This window comes from Nycticebus coucang, chromosome 21, assembly GCF_027406575.1.
Source record: "Nycticebus coucang isolate mNycCou1 chromosome 21, mNycCou1.pri, whole genome shotgun sequence".
NCBI classification, from domain to species: domain Eukaryota; kingdom Metazoa; phylum Chordata; class Mammalia; order Primates; family Lorisidae; genus Nycticebus; species Nycticebus coucang.
In genome coordinates, this window is record NC_069800.1 from 19,110,005 (window position 1) to 19,128,647 (window position 18,643).

The 18,643-nt window shown below is 40.6% G+C and overlaps 1 protein-coding gene across 7 annotated transcripts in view; it reads left to right on the top strand.

Annotated features, from left to right (window-relative positions):
- Window positions 1-18,643, top strand: part of KIF16B (kinesin family member 16B) — a 348,569-nt gene that overhangs the window by 78,992 nt on the left and 250,934 nt on the right. For all 7 annotated transcript variants that reach the window (XR_008376486.1, XM_053573824.1, XM_053573826.1 and 4 more), the window contains exons 11-12: window positions 5,643-5,708; window positions 12,670-12,729. Coding sequence is in view for 6 of the 7 variants with exons in the window: in XM_053573824.1 (XP_053429799.1) it covers window positions 5,643-5,708; window positions 12,670-12,729 (126 nt within the window). In the remaining variant the exon portion in view is untranslated. The remainder of the gene's footprint in view (window positions 1-5,642; window positions 5,709-12,669; window positions 12,730-18,643) is intronic.

Genomic DNA, 18,643 nt, shown 5'->3' on the forward strand with positions numbered 1-18,643 from the left:
AAGGGAGTATTTTTGTTCCTGCAGTTTTGGGGATGAGGATGAAAAAAGATAGTGAAGTTTATTTTAGAACACATTGAAGATAAAATTTTTTGATAAACTTAATACATTAAAATATAAAAATGTAAGCCCAACTTAAAGTAATTTATCATACTGTGAAGCTGTAAGTTGTTTTGAGACAATACAGGCTTATCCTAAATTAGTTCAGTTTGTGATGCTTAATAAAAAAGTAGCTGTTCTTAAATGGTCATTAAACATCGCTGTATAAATTTTTCTGAGGACACTGATCGATTCCTAGAATATTCTATTCTAAATGCTACCAAGGTTCATTGAGAATGTTATTCAAATCAAAGTTACATTTCTAGGGTTATTTATTTAAGCACAGCTAAATGAAAATCACCTCCTACTTTGCCATTGAAAAATGTCACATACATTAGAGTTTTTTGTTGTTGTTCCAGTTTGGCTGGAGCTGGGTTCGAACCTACCACCTCATTATATGGGGCCAGCGCCTTACCCACTAAGCCACAGGCGCTGCCCCACATACATTAGAGCTTTAAAGGCTCAGGTTTTTTGGTTTATTTATTTTTAAGAGACAGAGTTTTGCTTTGTCTCCTAGTCTGGAGTGCAGTGTGCAGTCGTAGCTCACTGCAGCCTCAAACTCCGGGGCTCAGGTGATCCTCTACCTCAGCCTCCCAAGTATCTGGGACTACAAACATATGCCATCACACCTAGATAATTAATTTTTTGTTTGTTTGTTTTTCATCAAGACAGAGATTCCCTGTGTTGCCCAGGCTGGTTTTGTACTTCTGGTCTCAAGAAATCCTTCTGCTTTGGTCTCCCAAAGTGCTGGGATTACAGCCCTAAAAGCACAGTTTTGTTGAGGCAAAAGATTTTGACATGTGTTTGCTTCTCCTCGTACGTAGATATTTATGTAGTAGCCTATATACTATATGAGCCTTTTATTGAAATGTTGTGTACATGTAGAAAAATTGCAAGTTAGATGTGTACAGTTCAGTGATTTTTCAGAAGCTACATTCACACATCTGCCTGTATCCACCTTAAGAGACAGAACATTACCAGCACCCTACAGGCCCCACTTATGCCTCTTTTCAGGAACTACTCACCCTTCCTCTCAAGAGTGATCAGTTACTGACTTCTAAAGGTATAAATCTGTTTTTAGTTTTGCCTGTTGTCGCTCATCATAAATGGGTCACTCAGTATCTACCCCACTGAACTCACCTTTTGCAGTTGTCCTTGTGTTTGTGAGGCTCAACCTTGGAACTGCAGTTCCACTCGTTCTCATCACTGTGTCGTGTTCCGTGGTACACCTGTGCCCCAGCCCATTTATCCAGTCTACTTTCGAAGGGCATTTGGGGACCCTCTCTCTGGGACTGCTGTGAACTTTCTTTCACATGTCTTTTAGTGAGCAGACAGATGCCTGCATTAGACTTATGCTCAGAGTGGAGTTAGTGGGTCAAAAGGTAAATATAAGTTCAGTTTTAGTAGGTACTGCCAAACAGCTTTTCAAAAGTGATTTAACCCAGTTACCGTCCACTATTACTGCATGAAAGTGCCAGTTCTGGTTGCTACAGATTCTTGCCACCACTTGGTATCGTCCGGTTCTTATCGTAACCATTCTGATGGTTTCATACCAGTATCACGGAATAATTTTACTCTGTGCTTCTAAGATAGTTTATGGAATTGAGCATTTGAATATCTTCTTTGCTCAAATATTTGTTATCTTTATTATATTTAGTATATTTTCAGATAGTTCTACTTTTAATTTGGCAGAGATAGAATGTCTCTTGACTGCTTCATCTCGTGTATCTGTAGACAAGTAAATTAAGCAATATAGAAATAAAATAAGCAACAAAAGTTAGGAAACAAAGAGGAAAATGGGAAAAAATGAAAAAGTAGAATAAATATCTCATTTTTGTACATAGTAGCTGAAGTCAAAGATAAATTTTAAGTAGTAGAAGTATCATTATGTGTAAACTTTTAAAATATTTATTGATTGATTGAGACAGTCTTACTATATATCCTGGGTAGAGTGCTATGGCATCATAGCTCACAGCAATGTCAATCTCTTGGGCTCAAGTGATCCTCTTGCCTCAGCCTCCCAAGTAGCTAGGACTCTAGGTGCCCACCACAACACCTGGCTGTTTTTAGAGATGGGGTCTTGTTCTTGCTCGGGCTGGTCTCGAACTCCTGAGCTTAGGCAATCCACCTGCCTCTGCCTCCCAGAGTGCTGGGACTACAGGCATGAGCCCCAGAGCCTGACCAATGTGTAAACTTCTAAGGTAGTCACTGCGTCTCAGCTAAGGGTCACAAAGTGAAAGGCAGTTCTGTGGTATTTGAAAGAGTGGGTAAAGATATAATTCAGGGGGAAAAAAAGAGGTATTAAACACTATTATGTGAACTTAAGAAAGATTTCAAGAGTACAGTTCACAATTAAAATCCAGCGTGACATCAGTTTTCATAAAGAGAACAATAAAAGGGCGGCACCTTTGGCTCAGTGAGTAGGGCACTGGTCCCATATACTGAGGGTGGCGGGTTCAAAACCTGGCCCTGGCCAAACTGCAACAAAAAATAGCCTGGTGTTGTGGCTGGCACCTGTAGTCTCAGCTACTTGGGAGGCTGAGGCTAGGGAATCGTCTAAGCCCAAGAGCTGGAGGTTGGTGTGAGCTGTGATGCCACAGCGGGCAACAAAGTGAGACTCTGTCTCTAAAAAAAGAAGAAAAGAAAACAATAAAACTGTTGGAAATTGTAGGAGACCAATAGAGCCACACACATTTGTCATAGAAAATTTTAACTCTTCTCATTCTGTGAGAGCTTACTTAGACAAAAGGCATAGATAGCATATTTACATAACATAATGGAAATTTTCTTCAATCAACCTTAACCAAGAAAAGATTGCAAGTCATGAAGCAAAAACTGCCTTCCTTTCTCTGAAAAGAGATTCTATAAAAAAAAATAAGAAAAACATCACAACCCATCAGAAAAGTGAACAAAGAATGTGAGAACAACTCATAGAAAAAACAGATTATTCAAATGGTTTCTGAAGTGGACACAAATATGCTCAATGTAATTTGAACTAAAATAAACACAAATTTTAAGACTAGTGGAACAAGGTGTGTGTGTGTGTGTGTCTGTGTATGTACGTACATGAATACATCAAGTAGTGGACTTGCATATTTGCATGTAAATTATCTTCAAAGTTCTTAAAAAGCAGGGTGTTCTTTTCCTCTGTTTGATGAGCAGAGATCCAAAAGCTCAGTTGTACAGCATGTAGACAAGGCTGAAGGCAGAGGTGCTCTTGTAAGTTGGCAGTGGAGTTGTTACTACGCTTCTGTGGTAGTGTTTTTGAGGTAGCGTTACTCTTGGTTTAACAACATGTAGACTTAATTGGAATACTTTTAAATCCTGAATGTTTCTTCTAAACAGACATTTTGCAAATAATAATTATAATTCAAAGTTATTTACTTTTACCAATGATTTCTTTAAAAAGAATTTAGATAGGTCTTCCTTCACATGTGCTTCAAAATAATTTTCCAGAGGGCTTGTGGTCATAGTCACCTTTATGTATGTATTCAGTCAGTGATTATTTTCTGAGCTGATGATGTCATAGAAATATTTTAGCTTTAATGATAGATAAAAAGTCCCAACAATGGGTTCTATAAAATTACCCACATTATAAAGAGCTTTCTAATTAATCTGAAAGTCTTCAACCATATATAAATCATGCAGCCATACTAACATCTGCCACTTTCATTTCTTCAATGAAAAAGATTTATTAAGTGCCATCTGTGTGTAAGACAGCATGTTAGATGCAATGATGCATTGTAGTAATGCGTTAACAAAGCTTTCCCTTTACTGAGGATGGATTTGACCTTGGATTACCTCTGTGGCTTCGGTCTCTGTAAACAAGGTAAAAATGGGATGTCAGGTATCTAATTAAGCATCATCTCTAATGATAAAAATGACCCCTATTTGGTGAATTGCATCTGGATTAGGATAAACTATATATAAACTATATTACATTTGATCTTAGCCAAAGGCCAGGAAGTGATATATAAACTGTAAATGCCAATTGAGATGCCACAGCTTTGAGTTTCTCTAAAGACAGGGACTTTTGTAACTGTCCTTGTAATGACTCTAAAGGTGTGTTCCTTATAGGGACCTTAAAGCATGTGCCTATGGCATTGTTAAAAGAGATGCTGGGTCCTATGGGCATGGGCTTTTAAACCAGGTAGACCCCATGTGAATCTCACTCCTCACATATGAGAGGTTGCTCATGACAGCTGAAGACAATCGCTCCTGGACACCTGATCACTGTATGGACTGTCTTGAGGACCTTGCTCACCAAACAAACACAGCTGGGCAGCTCTGCTTTCTGTTAAGTACACAGACGCCCACATGCCAAGAGTGGCTCATGCTAGTCGTCTTAGTTTGAGTGTTTAACTGAGCCTGAGAAAGACTGTCTTATAAATGTTTTTGTTTGAATAGAAACTAGAAAAGTAAATAGTAATTAAAAATGCTGCAGCCTCTGAGGAAAACAACTTAGCAATTAAAAAAAAATACATGTAGATGACTTATAAACCCCCTTCTGGGCATTTATTCTATCGATAGAGCCATGTATACTAGGCAGTTCATGAAGAATAGTTGTTGTAGCATTGTTGGTAATGAAAAGGTTAGAAAAAGCTACATTATGTTAACAGGAAGGTACTAACATGAATCATAGGCTATTGGTAAAGTAGAGTGAAATTGGAATTATTAAGAAGAGTGAAGTAGTTTTATTTTTACTGAATTTTCCCCAAGATATATTGTTGAGTGAAAATGGCAATATTCAGAATAGTGTTTTTATGCCACTTATGTTTAAAAACACAACAAAAACCTGCTTGTGTACTACCAGAATAACTGTAGTTTTACACAGCCAACTTAGGAACTGTGGTTGCCTGTGAGTGAGGTGGAAGGTAGTCCCTTTTCTTTCTTCTTTCTGATGATCTCTGAGGCAGTGGGAGGGAGGGTGGGGTAGGGAACATCGTGTCCTCCCACTGGGCTCAGTGGCAAAAACAACATGAGTGCTCAGCCTGGTTCCCTTTTCCTTTCCAGTGCCTAACTGCTTGTCCCTCCAGCTCTAACCTGACTGGTGTTTAACATCCTCACATCAGTCTTCAAGTGGATAAGGAAATAGACCATAGATTGTAGAGTGACCACATCAGCAGTGAAAATATTTGCATATATCAACTTAGATGAACCTCAGAAGCCTATAGTTGATCAATACTTAAGCATTGTACCTTTTGAATTTTATACTTTACACATTTTCAAAAGGCAAATCCTTGAGATCTAGGGAGTTAGAGTGTGTTTGACTTTGGTGAAATGTCAATGTGTTACATCTTCATTTTGTTGACTTGTGTTGCAAATATAGGTTTACCAGGATGCCATGGTTTTGAATACTATGAGAGTGTAGCCCATAATAAAGACTCAGTTATAATCAATCCTTTTTTTTTGAGGGGTGGGAGCATTACTTTTGACCTTCATCTAATAGTATCTGTGGAAGTTTTTGATAATTTACTATGTTTATGGGAAAACCGTCTAGATCATTGCTGTTTATTAACAGTCAGTTCTTTTATGGTTTATTCTAGATTTCCCTCTTAGACTCCCCCACAGCTTTAAGTATGGAGGAAAAACTTCAGCAGAATGAAGCAAGAGTAAGTAGTACTTTGACTTTTTATGTTATTAAATCTTAACTTCCAGTAGTATTTTAAGTGCATGCCTTTTAAGACTTACTGTTTAAGACCCATTTTCTTTCTTTCTTATTACACTTAGCCTTTCCCACCTCCCCAGCCCTTGATTGTCTTTAAAGAAGCACAATGGTAGACTTTTCTGCATTGTATCACATTTTCTGTGATTTAGTGAATGGGATTTGCCTGGCACGTGATGGTTAGTTGCAATTAAATTCACACTCAGACCCTCCTGACAAAGCACTGAGGCCACTTGGGCCATCAGACAGGCCGGGTGGAGGGAGACTGTGTTGAGTGTCCCTGAAGCAGCAGTGGTACCTGCAGCTTAATCATGACCACCGTTCAGCTTTGTGTCACCCTTTTACTTTGTTACCAGTAGGAAGAACAGCATGTGGCAAATGTCTGATTACTCTAGGGATGTGCTTAATTTATTTTAAACCAGATGAGATTTGAGGCAAAGGGAGTGGGGTGGTGAGTAACCAGAAGAGAAAATTGCTTTGGAGGGTTACAACCTGAAGCCAACCTGTGTGTGCTCCTGCTTTTGGAAAACCAGTTTGGGGCTGACCTGATTCTGTACTTTTTAAAAAATCTTCTGTGAAAAGAGAAACAGACATTAAGAACAATTTTATGAGTGATTTTTTTTGTTCATGGTGCTGAATGGTTAAAACAGACTGAGAAAAAATTAGATAAATTAGATTCTGTTGGTAAAAGCTCTTTCAAGAATGTACAATATGGAAGATAAAAATGGGATTATACTCAGGAACTTGTTGACACATCCCTGCATAATCATGCTGATTAATACACTGATTATAGCATTAATAAAAACATTAATTTCTTAATCCCTGTTTTTCTTCATGAAGTTTTACATATTAGTGTTTCAGATTCTAATTTTGAATGCTATAATTTAAGATTAAATCCAGATAAAGTCTTAAAAATTATTTCTCAGTAATAGTTTTCATGAATACTTAACAAGTTAATATAAACCAATAAACATTAATTTGAATGTAATGTACGTGCTGTGACAGAAATGACTGCTTCTCTTAATGTTAACATTTTCTAAATTTTCATCTGTTTTTTGCTGACTCTTTTTTAATTGTTTATAATCTGTAATTGGCTTGGTTATAAATCTCATCACCTGGTCGCTTTATACTGGTCAAAGGAACAATACAACAAGATGATATTTCAATTCTAAATATTTATGCACCTAAGTGAAAAGCTCCCACATTTATGAAATGGACCTTAATTGGTCTGAGCAATACGATATCCTATAACACCACAATAGCTGGGGACATAACACCCCTCTGACAGAACTGGACAGATCCTCTAAAAATAAACCAAACAAAGATACAACGGTCTTAAATGTGACCCTAGAACCAATGGGCTTAATAGACATAAGTATATCCCAAAGCTAAGGAATATATGTTCTTCTCTTCAGCCCATGAAACATAACCCCAAATAGATCATATCCTAGGACACAAATCAAACCTCAAACGCCAACAAAATTAAAAGAATTGAAATAATACCTTGTATCTTCTCAGACCACAAGGCAATAAAGGTGGAACTGAACTGAACTCCAGCAAAAGTTTTCATCCCCACAAAAAGGCATAGAAATTAACCTTATGCTGAATGACAGTTGGGTCAAGGAGGAGATAAAGGAAGAAATTATTAAATTCTTCAAGCATAACAACAACCAAGCTACAACCTACCAAAACCTGTAAGATACTGCAAAAGTAGTCCTAAGAGGTAAATTTATCACATTAGATGCCTATAACTCAAAAACAGAAAGAGAACATACCTACATCCTATTGAATCATCTTAAGGAAATGAAAAAGGAAGAGCAATCCAATCCAAACCCAGTAGAAGAAAATAAATAACCAAAATTAAATCAGAAATAAATGAAATTGAAAACAAAGAATCATTCAGAAAATTAATAAAATAAAAAGTTCTTTGAAAAAAATAAAATCGATAAGCTTTTGGACAGATTAACTAGAAAAAGAAACGTAAAGTCTCTAATAACCTCAATGAGAAATGAAAAAGAAGAAATAACAACAGATACTATAGGGATACAAGAGATTATCTCTGACCACTGCAGGAAACTCTGTGCCCAGAGATTTGGCAATGTGGAGGAAATGGACCAATACCTGCTATCATACCTTCTCCCTAGACTTAACTGGGAAGAAATAAATGTCTTGAATAGCCCTATACAAAGCACTGAGATCGAAGAAACAATAAAAAAATCTTCCAACAAAAAAAGCTCTGGATCAGATGGCTTCACACCAGAGTTCTATCAAATCTTCAAAGATGAGCTTATACTTATACTACAGAACCTATTCCAAAACATTGAGAGGGAAGGAACGTCCCCCAACATGTTCTATGAAGCAGACGGCACCCTGATACCAAAATCAGGAAAGAACTCAACTGAAAAACAGAACTACAAAATTCACTAATGAATATTGATGCAGAAATACTCAATAAAATCGTAGCCAACAGATTACAGCTACACATTAAAAAAATTAAACATCATCATCAAGTAGGCTTTATTCCAGGAATGCAAGGGTGTTTTAATGCGCACAAATCCATAAACGTAATTCGCCATATCAATAGAAGCAAAAACGAAGACCATATAATCCTCTCAATGGATGCAGTAAAAGCATTTGACAAAATTCAACGTCCTTTTCTCATAAGAACATTTAAGAATATAGGCATAGGTGGTACATTTCTTAACCTGATTGAAGCCATTAGTGACCAACCCACAGATAATGTCATATTGAATAGAGCAAAACTGAAAGCTTTTCCACTTAGGACTGGAACCAGGCAAGTATATCCTCCATTGCTACTACTATTCAACATAGTGATGGAAGTTCTAGCCAATATAATCAGGCTAAAGAAGGAAATAAAGGGCATCCAAATGGGGGCAGAAGAGGTCAAACTCTAGGTGTTTGCTGATGATATGATTTTATACTTAAAAAACCCCAGAGACTCAACCACGAGACTCCTGGAAGTGATCAAAAAATATAGTAAAGTCTTGGGGTGTAAAATCAGTGTTCACAAATCAGTAGCCTTTCTATGTGCCAATAACAGCCAAGATGAGAATGTAATCAAGGACATAATTCCCTTCACAGTAGTCTCAAAACAAACAAACAAACAAACAAGAAATACCTAGGAATATACCTAACAAAAGAGGTGAAAGACCTCTGCAAAGAGAGTTATGAAACCCCAAGAAAAGAAGTAGCAGAAGACATTAGCAAATGGAAGAACATACCATGCTCTTGGCTAGGAAGAATCAAGATTGTTAAAATGTCTGTACTTCCCAAAGCAATCTACAGATTCATTGCAATCCCAATTAAAATACTATCATCATACTTTCAAGATTTGGAAAAAATTTGTTTGGTTTGGAACTAGAAAAAATTCTGTATGGCTAAGGTAATTTTTAGTAATAAAAACAAAGCCAGAGGCATCACTCTACCAGACTTTAGGTTATATTACAAGTCCACAGTGATCAAAATAGCATGGTGTTGCCACAAAAAAATAGAGACATAGACATATGGAACAGGATGGAAAACCAAAAGAAAAACTAGTCTGTAGTTGCCATCTGATTTTTGATAAACCAAACAAAAACATGCAGTAGGGAGAAGAATCCCTATTCAATAAATGGTATTGGGAGAACTGGATAACCACATGTAAAAGACTGTGAAGGACTGGACCTGCACCTTTCACCACTTACAACAATTGACTCAAGAGGATTAAAGATTTAAATATAAGACCTGAAAAGATAAAAATCTTAGAAGAAAGTATGGGAAAAACTCTTGAGGATGTCAGCCTAGATAAAGATTTCATGAAGAAGACTTCAGTGGCAATCCCAACAACAACAACAAAAAAAAAACAAATGGGACTTAATTAAGCTGAAAAGTTTCTGCACACCTAAGGACACAAGTAAAGCAAATAACATTCAGAATGGGAAAATATATTTGCATGTTACGAATTTAACAAAGGCTTGATAACTAGGATCTATAGAGAACTCAAATTAATCAACAAAAAAGAGCAAACAATCCCATCTATCACTGGGCAAGAGACATGAACAGAACCTTCTCTGAAGAAGACAGACAAATGGCTAAGAAACATGAAAAAAATGCTCATTGTCCCTAATCATCAGAACTAGCCTGAGATATCACCAAACCCCAGAGAGAATGGCCACATCACAAAGTCCCAAAGTTGCAGATGCTAGTGCAGATGTGGAGAGAGGGGAACACTTTTACACTGTTGGTAGGACTGCAAACTAATACTTTCTAAAGAAGAATGGAGAGTCTTCAAAGGACTCAAATTAGACCTCCCATTTGATCCCGCAATCCTGTTACTAGGCATCTGCCCAAAAGAAAAAATATCATTCTGTCATAAAGACATTTGTACTAGATTGTTTATTACAGCTCAATTTATAATTGCCAAGATGTGGAAACAATCTAAATGACCATCAACCCAGGAATGAATTAACAAACTGTGGTGTATGTATACCGTGGAATACTATGCAGCCCTACAAAGATGGAGACTTTACATCTTTTGTATTAACTTGGATGTCGTTGAGACATATTCTCCTTAGTAAAGTATCATAAGAATAGAAAACCAAATATCCAAGGTACTCAATAGTCAGTAGATGATCTAATATAGTGGTTCCCAACCTGTGGTCGCAACCCCTTTTTAACAATGAAAATACATTGCGGATTAGGAAGGTTGAGAACCTTCCTAATGTATTAGATTCTAATACGTGCCCACAGAAGAGAAAAACTCAATTCAATTCAAGTTAGGGGGAGAGGGATTAAGGGAGGGGGGAGAAGATAGGAGGGGAGGGAATTTGGGTTCTCCCACTTTATGGGCACAATGTTAGGTTGTATGGCACACCTTTTGGGTGTGGGACACAGCTACAAGAGGGACTCTACCTAACAAATGCAAATATTGTAACCTAGTTGTTTGTACTCTCACATTAACCTGAAATATAAATAAATAGTAACCTGAAATATAAATAAATAAATAAACAAGCAAACAAATAAATCTCATCACCTGATGACATTGTTAGAGGTGATATCACCTGATTATTTGACTTAAATGCAATGGTAAAATAAATCTAAGGCATACTTACAATTTTTTAAAGCTCGAATTATTTGATTTAAATTGAAAGTATTGATTTGCTCACCTTCTTCAGTGAGAACATATTGGTTGGTAAAATGCAGAATCATTTGTTATTTTATGCTGTGTGCTCTAAGATTAATTGCCAATGAGAAACTATTAACTGGTTAGTATAAATTACTAAATTCAATATGTTAGTCTTTTCCCCTTCTGTAGGGAGAGAAAGTGTAAGAATATTTCCTCTCTGAAAGAATTTTCAAAGCAAAAAGCCCTGAAAAGCCATCTAACTTTTAGTGCTATCATAAGAGTCTGTGGGGTTGGTGTCACTCAAATGGTGAAATGAAATATTGGAATGTAGGACTGGTTTCAGAGAAATTAGGACAGCTTGTCTTAGCAGACTATTTAAAACAGGCAAAAAAAAAACCAAAAAACCCTTAGGTTCTTTCAGTCTTGTTTTTTTTTGTTTTTCATCAGGAAGACGATAGATTTTGGCCTAGTGAAATAAGTGACATTTTTAAAGATAAGTTACTTTAGATTTCTCAGTCTTCTTCTTCTTTTTGTTTTTTTTAAGAGACAGAGTCTGACTTTATCACCTTTGGTAGAGTGCTGAGGTGTCACAGCTGACAGCAACTTCCAGCTCTTGGGCTTAGGTGATTCTAGGTGATTCTCTTGCCTCAGCCTCCCGAGTAACTGGGACTATAGGCACCTGCCATAATGCCCGGCTATTTTTTTGTTGCAGTTTGGCCAGGGTCAGATTTGTTCCTTTACACAGCATACATTTTTGATGCTTTTTTTTCTCTCTCTCTCAATTCAAGTATCACTTTTTGCTTCTTAGTGAATTAATCAGTAGGATCATTTAAAAATTTTAGGAAACTAGCAGAATATTTCCATCAACTTTTAGAGGTAATTTACAACTGTACTGTGTTCAATGGTTGGGGATATTTCCTCCCCTAAGGTAGAGCAGACTGGAAAGAAGTAATTTTTTTTTTTTGAGACAAAGTCTCACTTTGTAGCCCTTGGTTAGGGTGCTGTGGTATCATAGCTCACAGCAACCTCAACCTCTTGGGCTCAAGTGATTCTCTTGCCTCAGCCTCCCGAGTAGCTGGGACTGCAGACGCTTGCCACAATGCTTGGCTATTTTTAGAGATGGGTCTTACTCTTGCTTAGACTGGCCTCAAAGCCATGAGCTCAGGCAGTTCTTCTGCCTTAGTCTCCCAGAGTGCTAGAATTACAGGAGTGAGCCACCACGTCTGGCTAAAAGAAGTGATTTTTATCAAGAATTTTGCTTTTACTAAAAGAGTCAATTAAAGAAACACCTTTTTAAAAACAGAATGAGATTTATAAACACTATTAATTAGCTGCAAAAGCAAATTATCTCGTTAAAAAAAAAAAAAAAAAAAACCCTGCAGCATCCAAGGTGATTTAGTCACCACATCTAAGTAGAAAGAAAAATGAATCACTATTTCTTATGACCTAACGTGTAGTCAGGAAAAACTAACTCATTTAATGGGATGTTATCGTTGTTGAACTTAAATTTTGGTTAGTAATCCAAGGAAGCAGCTTTTATTTAAACACACCATGATAACAACTTTAGTAAAATTCTAAGCTAATTGACAAATTCTAGGCTTATAGGATGAGATGAGCTTATTTGATTTGTATTTGATGATAGTTCTTTCAGATGTAGCAATTGCTGTCTAATTAAAATTATAGTACATCTTTTCATGAGCAAATTAGAATTTGGAAACTTTCTAGAAGAAAATCATAAGGTTTCTTTATGGCTCATTTACATATGTTTATTTTTCTTTTTTAGGTTCAAGAATTGACCAAGGAATGGACAAATAAGTGGAATGAAACCCAAAATATTTTGAAAGTAAGGACTGTAAAAAGGTCTTTAGTTAATAAGCTGGGTTAAATGGGTAAAACTCCTTTTTTCTCCTCAAACATGACAATTGTGTGGTTTGCTTAAGGTAAGATCAGTGGAGCCATTCAATGACTTCCATGGGGTAGGGGTTCGGTTTGTGTGAAGACACGGGAAAGGAAGCTGTTAGACATTAAAGCTGTGTGTTGTAACATGCACAGGGTATCTTGACGTTTAGCATGTTTTCTTGTTGGAGTTTTTCCATTTTCACTCAGCACATATTATAACTCTGTTTAATATTCAAGGGCATACACTTTATCTTTCAGCTTTTGTTAAAGTCAATATGAAAGCAATAAGTTAAATGAAAAAAAAATACTTCCCATGGTAGTACCGTGGAATATGCTGGCAGAGCATGGCTCGAGTTTTCTAAGCTAGTGATTTTCTATCACAATATTTTTCTGTGTGTCTCCAGGACTAGATGGGGGTGATCTGCATTTCTGGCAAGACTCTCCATGAAAGGATCTCAGTAACAGCCTCCATTTTCATACTTGGTCCTTCAAAATACAAGTTTCTTCTTGTTCACGTTTTCTGCTGAGTTGGTAGGAAACCCCTGTCACCTGTTGAGGGTCAGCCGTACCAGGTTTGAGGTTCAGATTCGAATTTTGTGTTTTTGTGTTTTGAGAGCATCTGGCTGACTTTATGCCTGAGAAGAGGCGATTCAGAATCTGAGGTTTGTTTTTGAGGTCTGTTGAGGTAAACTATTGCAGGGGAGTAAATCTCCTGCTATTGGGGAGGCTGGACAAATGCGGTTTAACTGAATGTCTTAGGGGAATCCTAACGTGGTTCCCTTGCGCATGAAAATGGCATTCCCAATTTCTTTTTCATAGGAGTGAACCTCTGAAGACCTGGATGCCCTGCTGAGTAGAGCCAGGGGGTCAGCTTTGCCTTATGTAAAGTTCTCCATGTACTGTGTAGTCGATGTGGCCTGTTGCAGGGGTTTAACAGTCTGTTTCTTGAGATGTCAGAGGTTGTGTTTAAGTCGAGGTGGTGGTAGGAGGTGCAATACTCCTGGAGAGATTGTTTCAAGTGACTTCTGCTTTGCAGTAAGTGAGGGTTTCTGCATTTAGAGTTCTCTTCCCTGTGTCTTGATTGGAATGATAACAACTTACTATTTTGAGTATTTCAATGTTTCTTTTGTTGAGAGTTTTTTGTGCAGAAAACTGAACAAAGACTTCACTTATATTTTACAATAGTCAGGTGTGGATTAAGCTCACCGAAGATGTGACTTTTTTTGTTGTTTAAGTCGTATCTTCTCAAAGAAGTTGTTTGACTTTTCATGACATGATATGACTTCCCTCAGGAAAGTTGCCACAGAAGGATGATAAAAATCTATTCTGCTTAAGAAATCAAATAATTAGCTATTTGAGAAGTCATTGGTACGTATCATGCCTGTTATCATGGGAGGCAATGCAGGAAGAAACAGAGATTTAAGCTTCATCGCTTCTGCTGCTGTTGGTGGCGCCTGTCCTTGGGCTGCAGTTGGGGGGTTTTATGTCGTCTCTGCAAAGGTTTCCACACCACGTTGTGGCAGCGAGACCCCTGAACAAGTCACGCCTTTTCTCATAAGGTAGTTTTGGGCACAGAAGTTAAATCCTCCTCCAATTCCAATTCTGTTTTTTTTATAAGTCTGATTGTTTTTATTTTTTATGAGTTCAGATGAGAAGGAAGAAATGTAATAGGTGTTGGGTGTTAAAGGTTATGAGAAAGGCAAATGCTAGTTCAACTTTTCCCGCTCTTGACCGTGTAAGCCCATTTTAGATTGCTTTAACTCCACAGCCATTTTCTGGGAATTTGATATCTTCAGGACTGTCTTCAACTCATTGAAAAACAGTGTCTGAGGTCTAAGGAGAAGAGGCTACTCAGATGCTTTCTTATGCAAACATTCTTTAGAAGGTGATTGTTGGTGGATAGGTTTGTACCTGTGGTTCGTGTGATGCTCTTCCATATTTCTGCTGTGGGTTGTATCAGTTATTGTTCTAGTAATGCTGCATAAAACCTGGCCAACTCAGTGGCGGCCAACTCAGTGGCAGCCACCTGTTCTGTGTGCTTCTATTTACTGCGTCCTGAGCAATGTTGGAGTGCAGGAATGTGGGGGAGCCCTCTCTCATGCAGGAGCAGGAGTCTAACGTCAGTGTGTCAGGGAAAGGTCCCTTGAAGTCAGAAGCACTCTTGAAAATTCCCTAAATTTCCCTGGAAGTCACCAGGCCCTAAGCTCTTGGATGCTCGTAAACAAGTCACTTTGCTGTCTTTTTTTGTATCTAGCCTGTGGTTTCTTTTGCCCCTAATGAGTGGTACCCACGGTCTGCTGAGTGACGCTGAGGGAGAGTGAAAGACCATGGGGTGGGCATGAGCCCTGACGACAGGCCCTCACTGTTCTCCCAGAGCCGGTCGCAGCAGCGTGGCGATAGTGGCTGGAGACTCTGGCTTTGATCTGAGGGATCTAGAACTCGGGTCTTAGGCTTCTGTTCCCTTTCTGACTCACTGGGTCATGGCTCTGGTCCGTAACTCCCACACACCCTAGTTCCCAGCTTGGAAATCACACTGGATGTAGCCTCTTCCTCACATCCAGGTAAGCGGGGGAAGGGATCCTAGTGTCTGAGTTATTTTGGAAGTAGCTGGCAGTAGACCTATTCTTTATCTCCAAGAGGCAGCTCTTAGGTCACGAGAGGGTTTTATTATCCTCCGTGCTGTACTCTATGTGGGCAGACTGATTTCTTGCCCCTGAATCTGCCTGCCTCATTTTCATTAATGCTCATTTTCTAAGGTTTAAATAACCTTTCTGGGTCTCTGAGGCCCTGGTCTCCTTTTTCAGTTTCATCTGCCCTGTCACAGTTCTCCCCCAACACTGTTCTTTTTTTTCTTTCCTGGCCTTTGCCCTTGTTATTCCATCTCTCAGCTCGGAGCCCTCCCTGCCTTCGCTCCCTCCCCCCAGTCCTCAGTGAGGGTGTTGCAGCGGTTGGTTTTACTTCTGTCTCTCTCGGTGTGCATCATCATCTGAATGAGGTGGCCCTGGTTTCTCCCTCTTTCTGCCAACTCTCACACAAAGAAAACAGGAGCAGGCCCTGGCAAGGCCTGTCTCCTTACCGCTCTGTGAGCAGCTCCGAGAACGTGGCTTTTTCCAGAGCAGCCGTGCAGAGAAAATTTATAGGATTAAGTCAGTGTCAAGAAACACAAATAAAAACCTTTGTATAAATGTGTTGGGGCCGCCAAAACAAAACACCACAGTCTGAGGGGCTTAAACCACAGAAATGTATTTGCTTGTAGTTTAGAGGCGAGAAGTCCAACATCAAGGGGTTGGTAGTACGGGACATTCCGAGGCCACCTGCTCAGTGTCCCCATGTGGCCTCTTTCCTTTTCGCCGTAGCCCTGCCCCTCCCTCGATGGGCCCTGCCCCTCCCTCCGTGGGCCCTGCCCCTCCCTCCGTGGGCCTGGCTCTCTTATAAGGATACCAGCCAGGTTGGGTTAGGGCCCATCCCAACAGCCTTGTTTTAATCATCTTAATTAATTTTAGCTTAATTAAAGACACTATCTTCAAATGTACTCACATTCTGAGGTACTAGGGTCTAGGGCTTCGGCAGGGAGGGCAGCACAATTCAGCCCTGTGAACCATGCAAGTCTCATGGCCCAAGGAAAGACGGTGGGCGGTGGTGCTCCTCCCTGAATTCTGTCGCACTGTTCTCAGTCCTTCTTGGAAGGCTCACTTACAACTCTGCTGTTCTCGGAGGGAAGCTGGCTGATCCTTTTGATTATAGTTCTGGGTCTCATTTGAGTCAGTTAGATGTTGGCTGTTCTGAGTGTGGTTCCTGCACGTGCAGCATCAGTGTCATCCGGAGCGGGTTGGAGATGCAGGCCAGCTGCCCCTCTCCACACCTCTGACTCTGAATCCACTCTCAGGAAGAGCCCCACGCGATGTGTCTGCGGCTGGCTCCCCTACCTAAGGAAAGGTGGGGCAGCCTGGGACTTCTTTACCCTCAAATCTGTCTTCCCCCTTCTGCTCTGCTCTGTACTGGGGAGGGGAACCCTGTGGTCTTCCCTTCCCTGGGCTCCCTGTGAAGACAGAAACCAGACTCAGCCTTTTCTCTGAGGCCCCAGCACAGTGACTCATGGCCCATAGCAGTTGTAGTTGATCCTGGTGACACAGCCCTGGTGTCCAGAAACACTTCAGTTCTCTTTGCCCCTCCTGCCTAGGATGATGCTGGTCTTCTGCTGATGCCAGGTTGTGGGTGGCCTTACTGTCCCCAATAGCTTTCCAGGTCTTTCTTCATCTGAGTAACCAGTTCCTTGCATTGAAGCGCCTGGGATTTAAAAACTGAAGTAGTTTCTGTTTTGTGTTAGCCCTTGTTTGATACCCAAGTGTGCTCCACCCCCAGCCTGTGGACCTCACCACCAGCTCCTTGAAATCTGGTATGTCACGGTCCTCTAGAGCCTCAGAATGCTGCCCCGGTGTGATCTCCATCTTGGCTGATTTATCTCACAGCTCAGGGACTCTCGAAGTTACTGTTGAATAAACCGAGCTTCTACAAGCCTTGACATCCCTGGATCCGAGGCCCTTCCTCTTGGTCCCCATTTTGTGCAGCTCTGATACTGCGCTGATTGCGTAGCGTTCAAAGTGGTTTAGAAATGTCTACTCAGTACCCCTCGTGTGCACCTTCCAGCCTACTTAGTACCCTCGTGTGCACCTTCCAGCCTACTCAGTACCCTCTGTGTGCACCTTCCAGCCTACTCAGTGCCCCCCGTGTGCACCTTCCAGCCTACTCAGTACCCCCCGTGTGCACCTTCCAGCTTACTCAGTGCCCCCCGTGTGCACCTTCCAGCCTACTCGGTACCCGCCGTGTGCACCTTCCAGCCTACTCGGTGCCCCCCGTGTGCACCTTCCAGCCTACTCAGTACCCCCCGTGTCCACCTTCCAGCCTATTCAGTATCCCCCGTGTGCACCTTCTAGCCTACTCAGTACCCGCCGTGTGCACCTTCCAGCCTACTCAGTACCCGCCGTGTGCACCTTCCAGCCTACTCAGTGCCCCCCGTGTGCACCTTCCAGCCTACTCAGTGCCCCCCGTGTGCACCTTCCAGCCTACTCAGTGCCCCCCGTGTGCACCTTCCGGCCTACTCAGTGCCCCCCTGTGCACCTTCCAGCCTACTCAGTGCCCCCCGTGTGCACCTTCCAGCCTACTCAGTGCCCCCCGTGTGCACCTTCCAGCCTACTCAGTGCCCCCCGTGTGCAACTTCCAGCCTACTCAGTGCCCCCCGTGTGCACCTTCCAGCCTACTCAGTGCCCCCCGTGTGCACCTTCCAGCCTACTCAGTGCCCCCCGTGTGTACCTTCCAGCCTACTCAGTGCCCCTCGTGTGCACCTTCTCCCTGTGTTTTATTGCTGGTGAATTTTTTCAAGTGATCCTTTAGGAGGAGGAGGCCCCAGATTCTTTCTTTGCTCCCGTGTTCTCTTCCCCATCCCAGTCTTTATGCCCCTTTGGGGTTTATCTTCCCTGCACACATTTTGGCTTCCCTCTTCCAGCGTTTTATAAATAAAGAAAAATGCTCAAGTTATGTCATCTGGCTTCCAAATAACTCCTTGAGCTCTGTGCTTCAAAATAGCTCCCAGTTTGGACCAAGCTGGCAGCCCTCTGACAGATGGTGCGGCAGAAGGAGGGACTCCTCTGTCAGTGCCAGTCTGGGGTGGTGCTTCGCCCCAAGAGTGCTCTCAGTTTGAATCTCCCCAGCATTGCATATTCTTCTCATTGTTAAATAAATAGCATCTCTTCCTTGCTGAAAACATATCCTTTGATTGCTCCAGTGTTTGTCCGGACTTGGTGTTTTAATTGCCCTGTGGGGGTCTTCTGACTGCAGTGCAGCAGGTGGTCACATGCAGA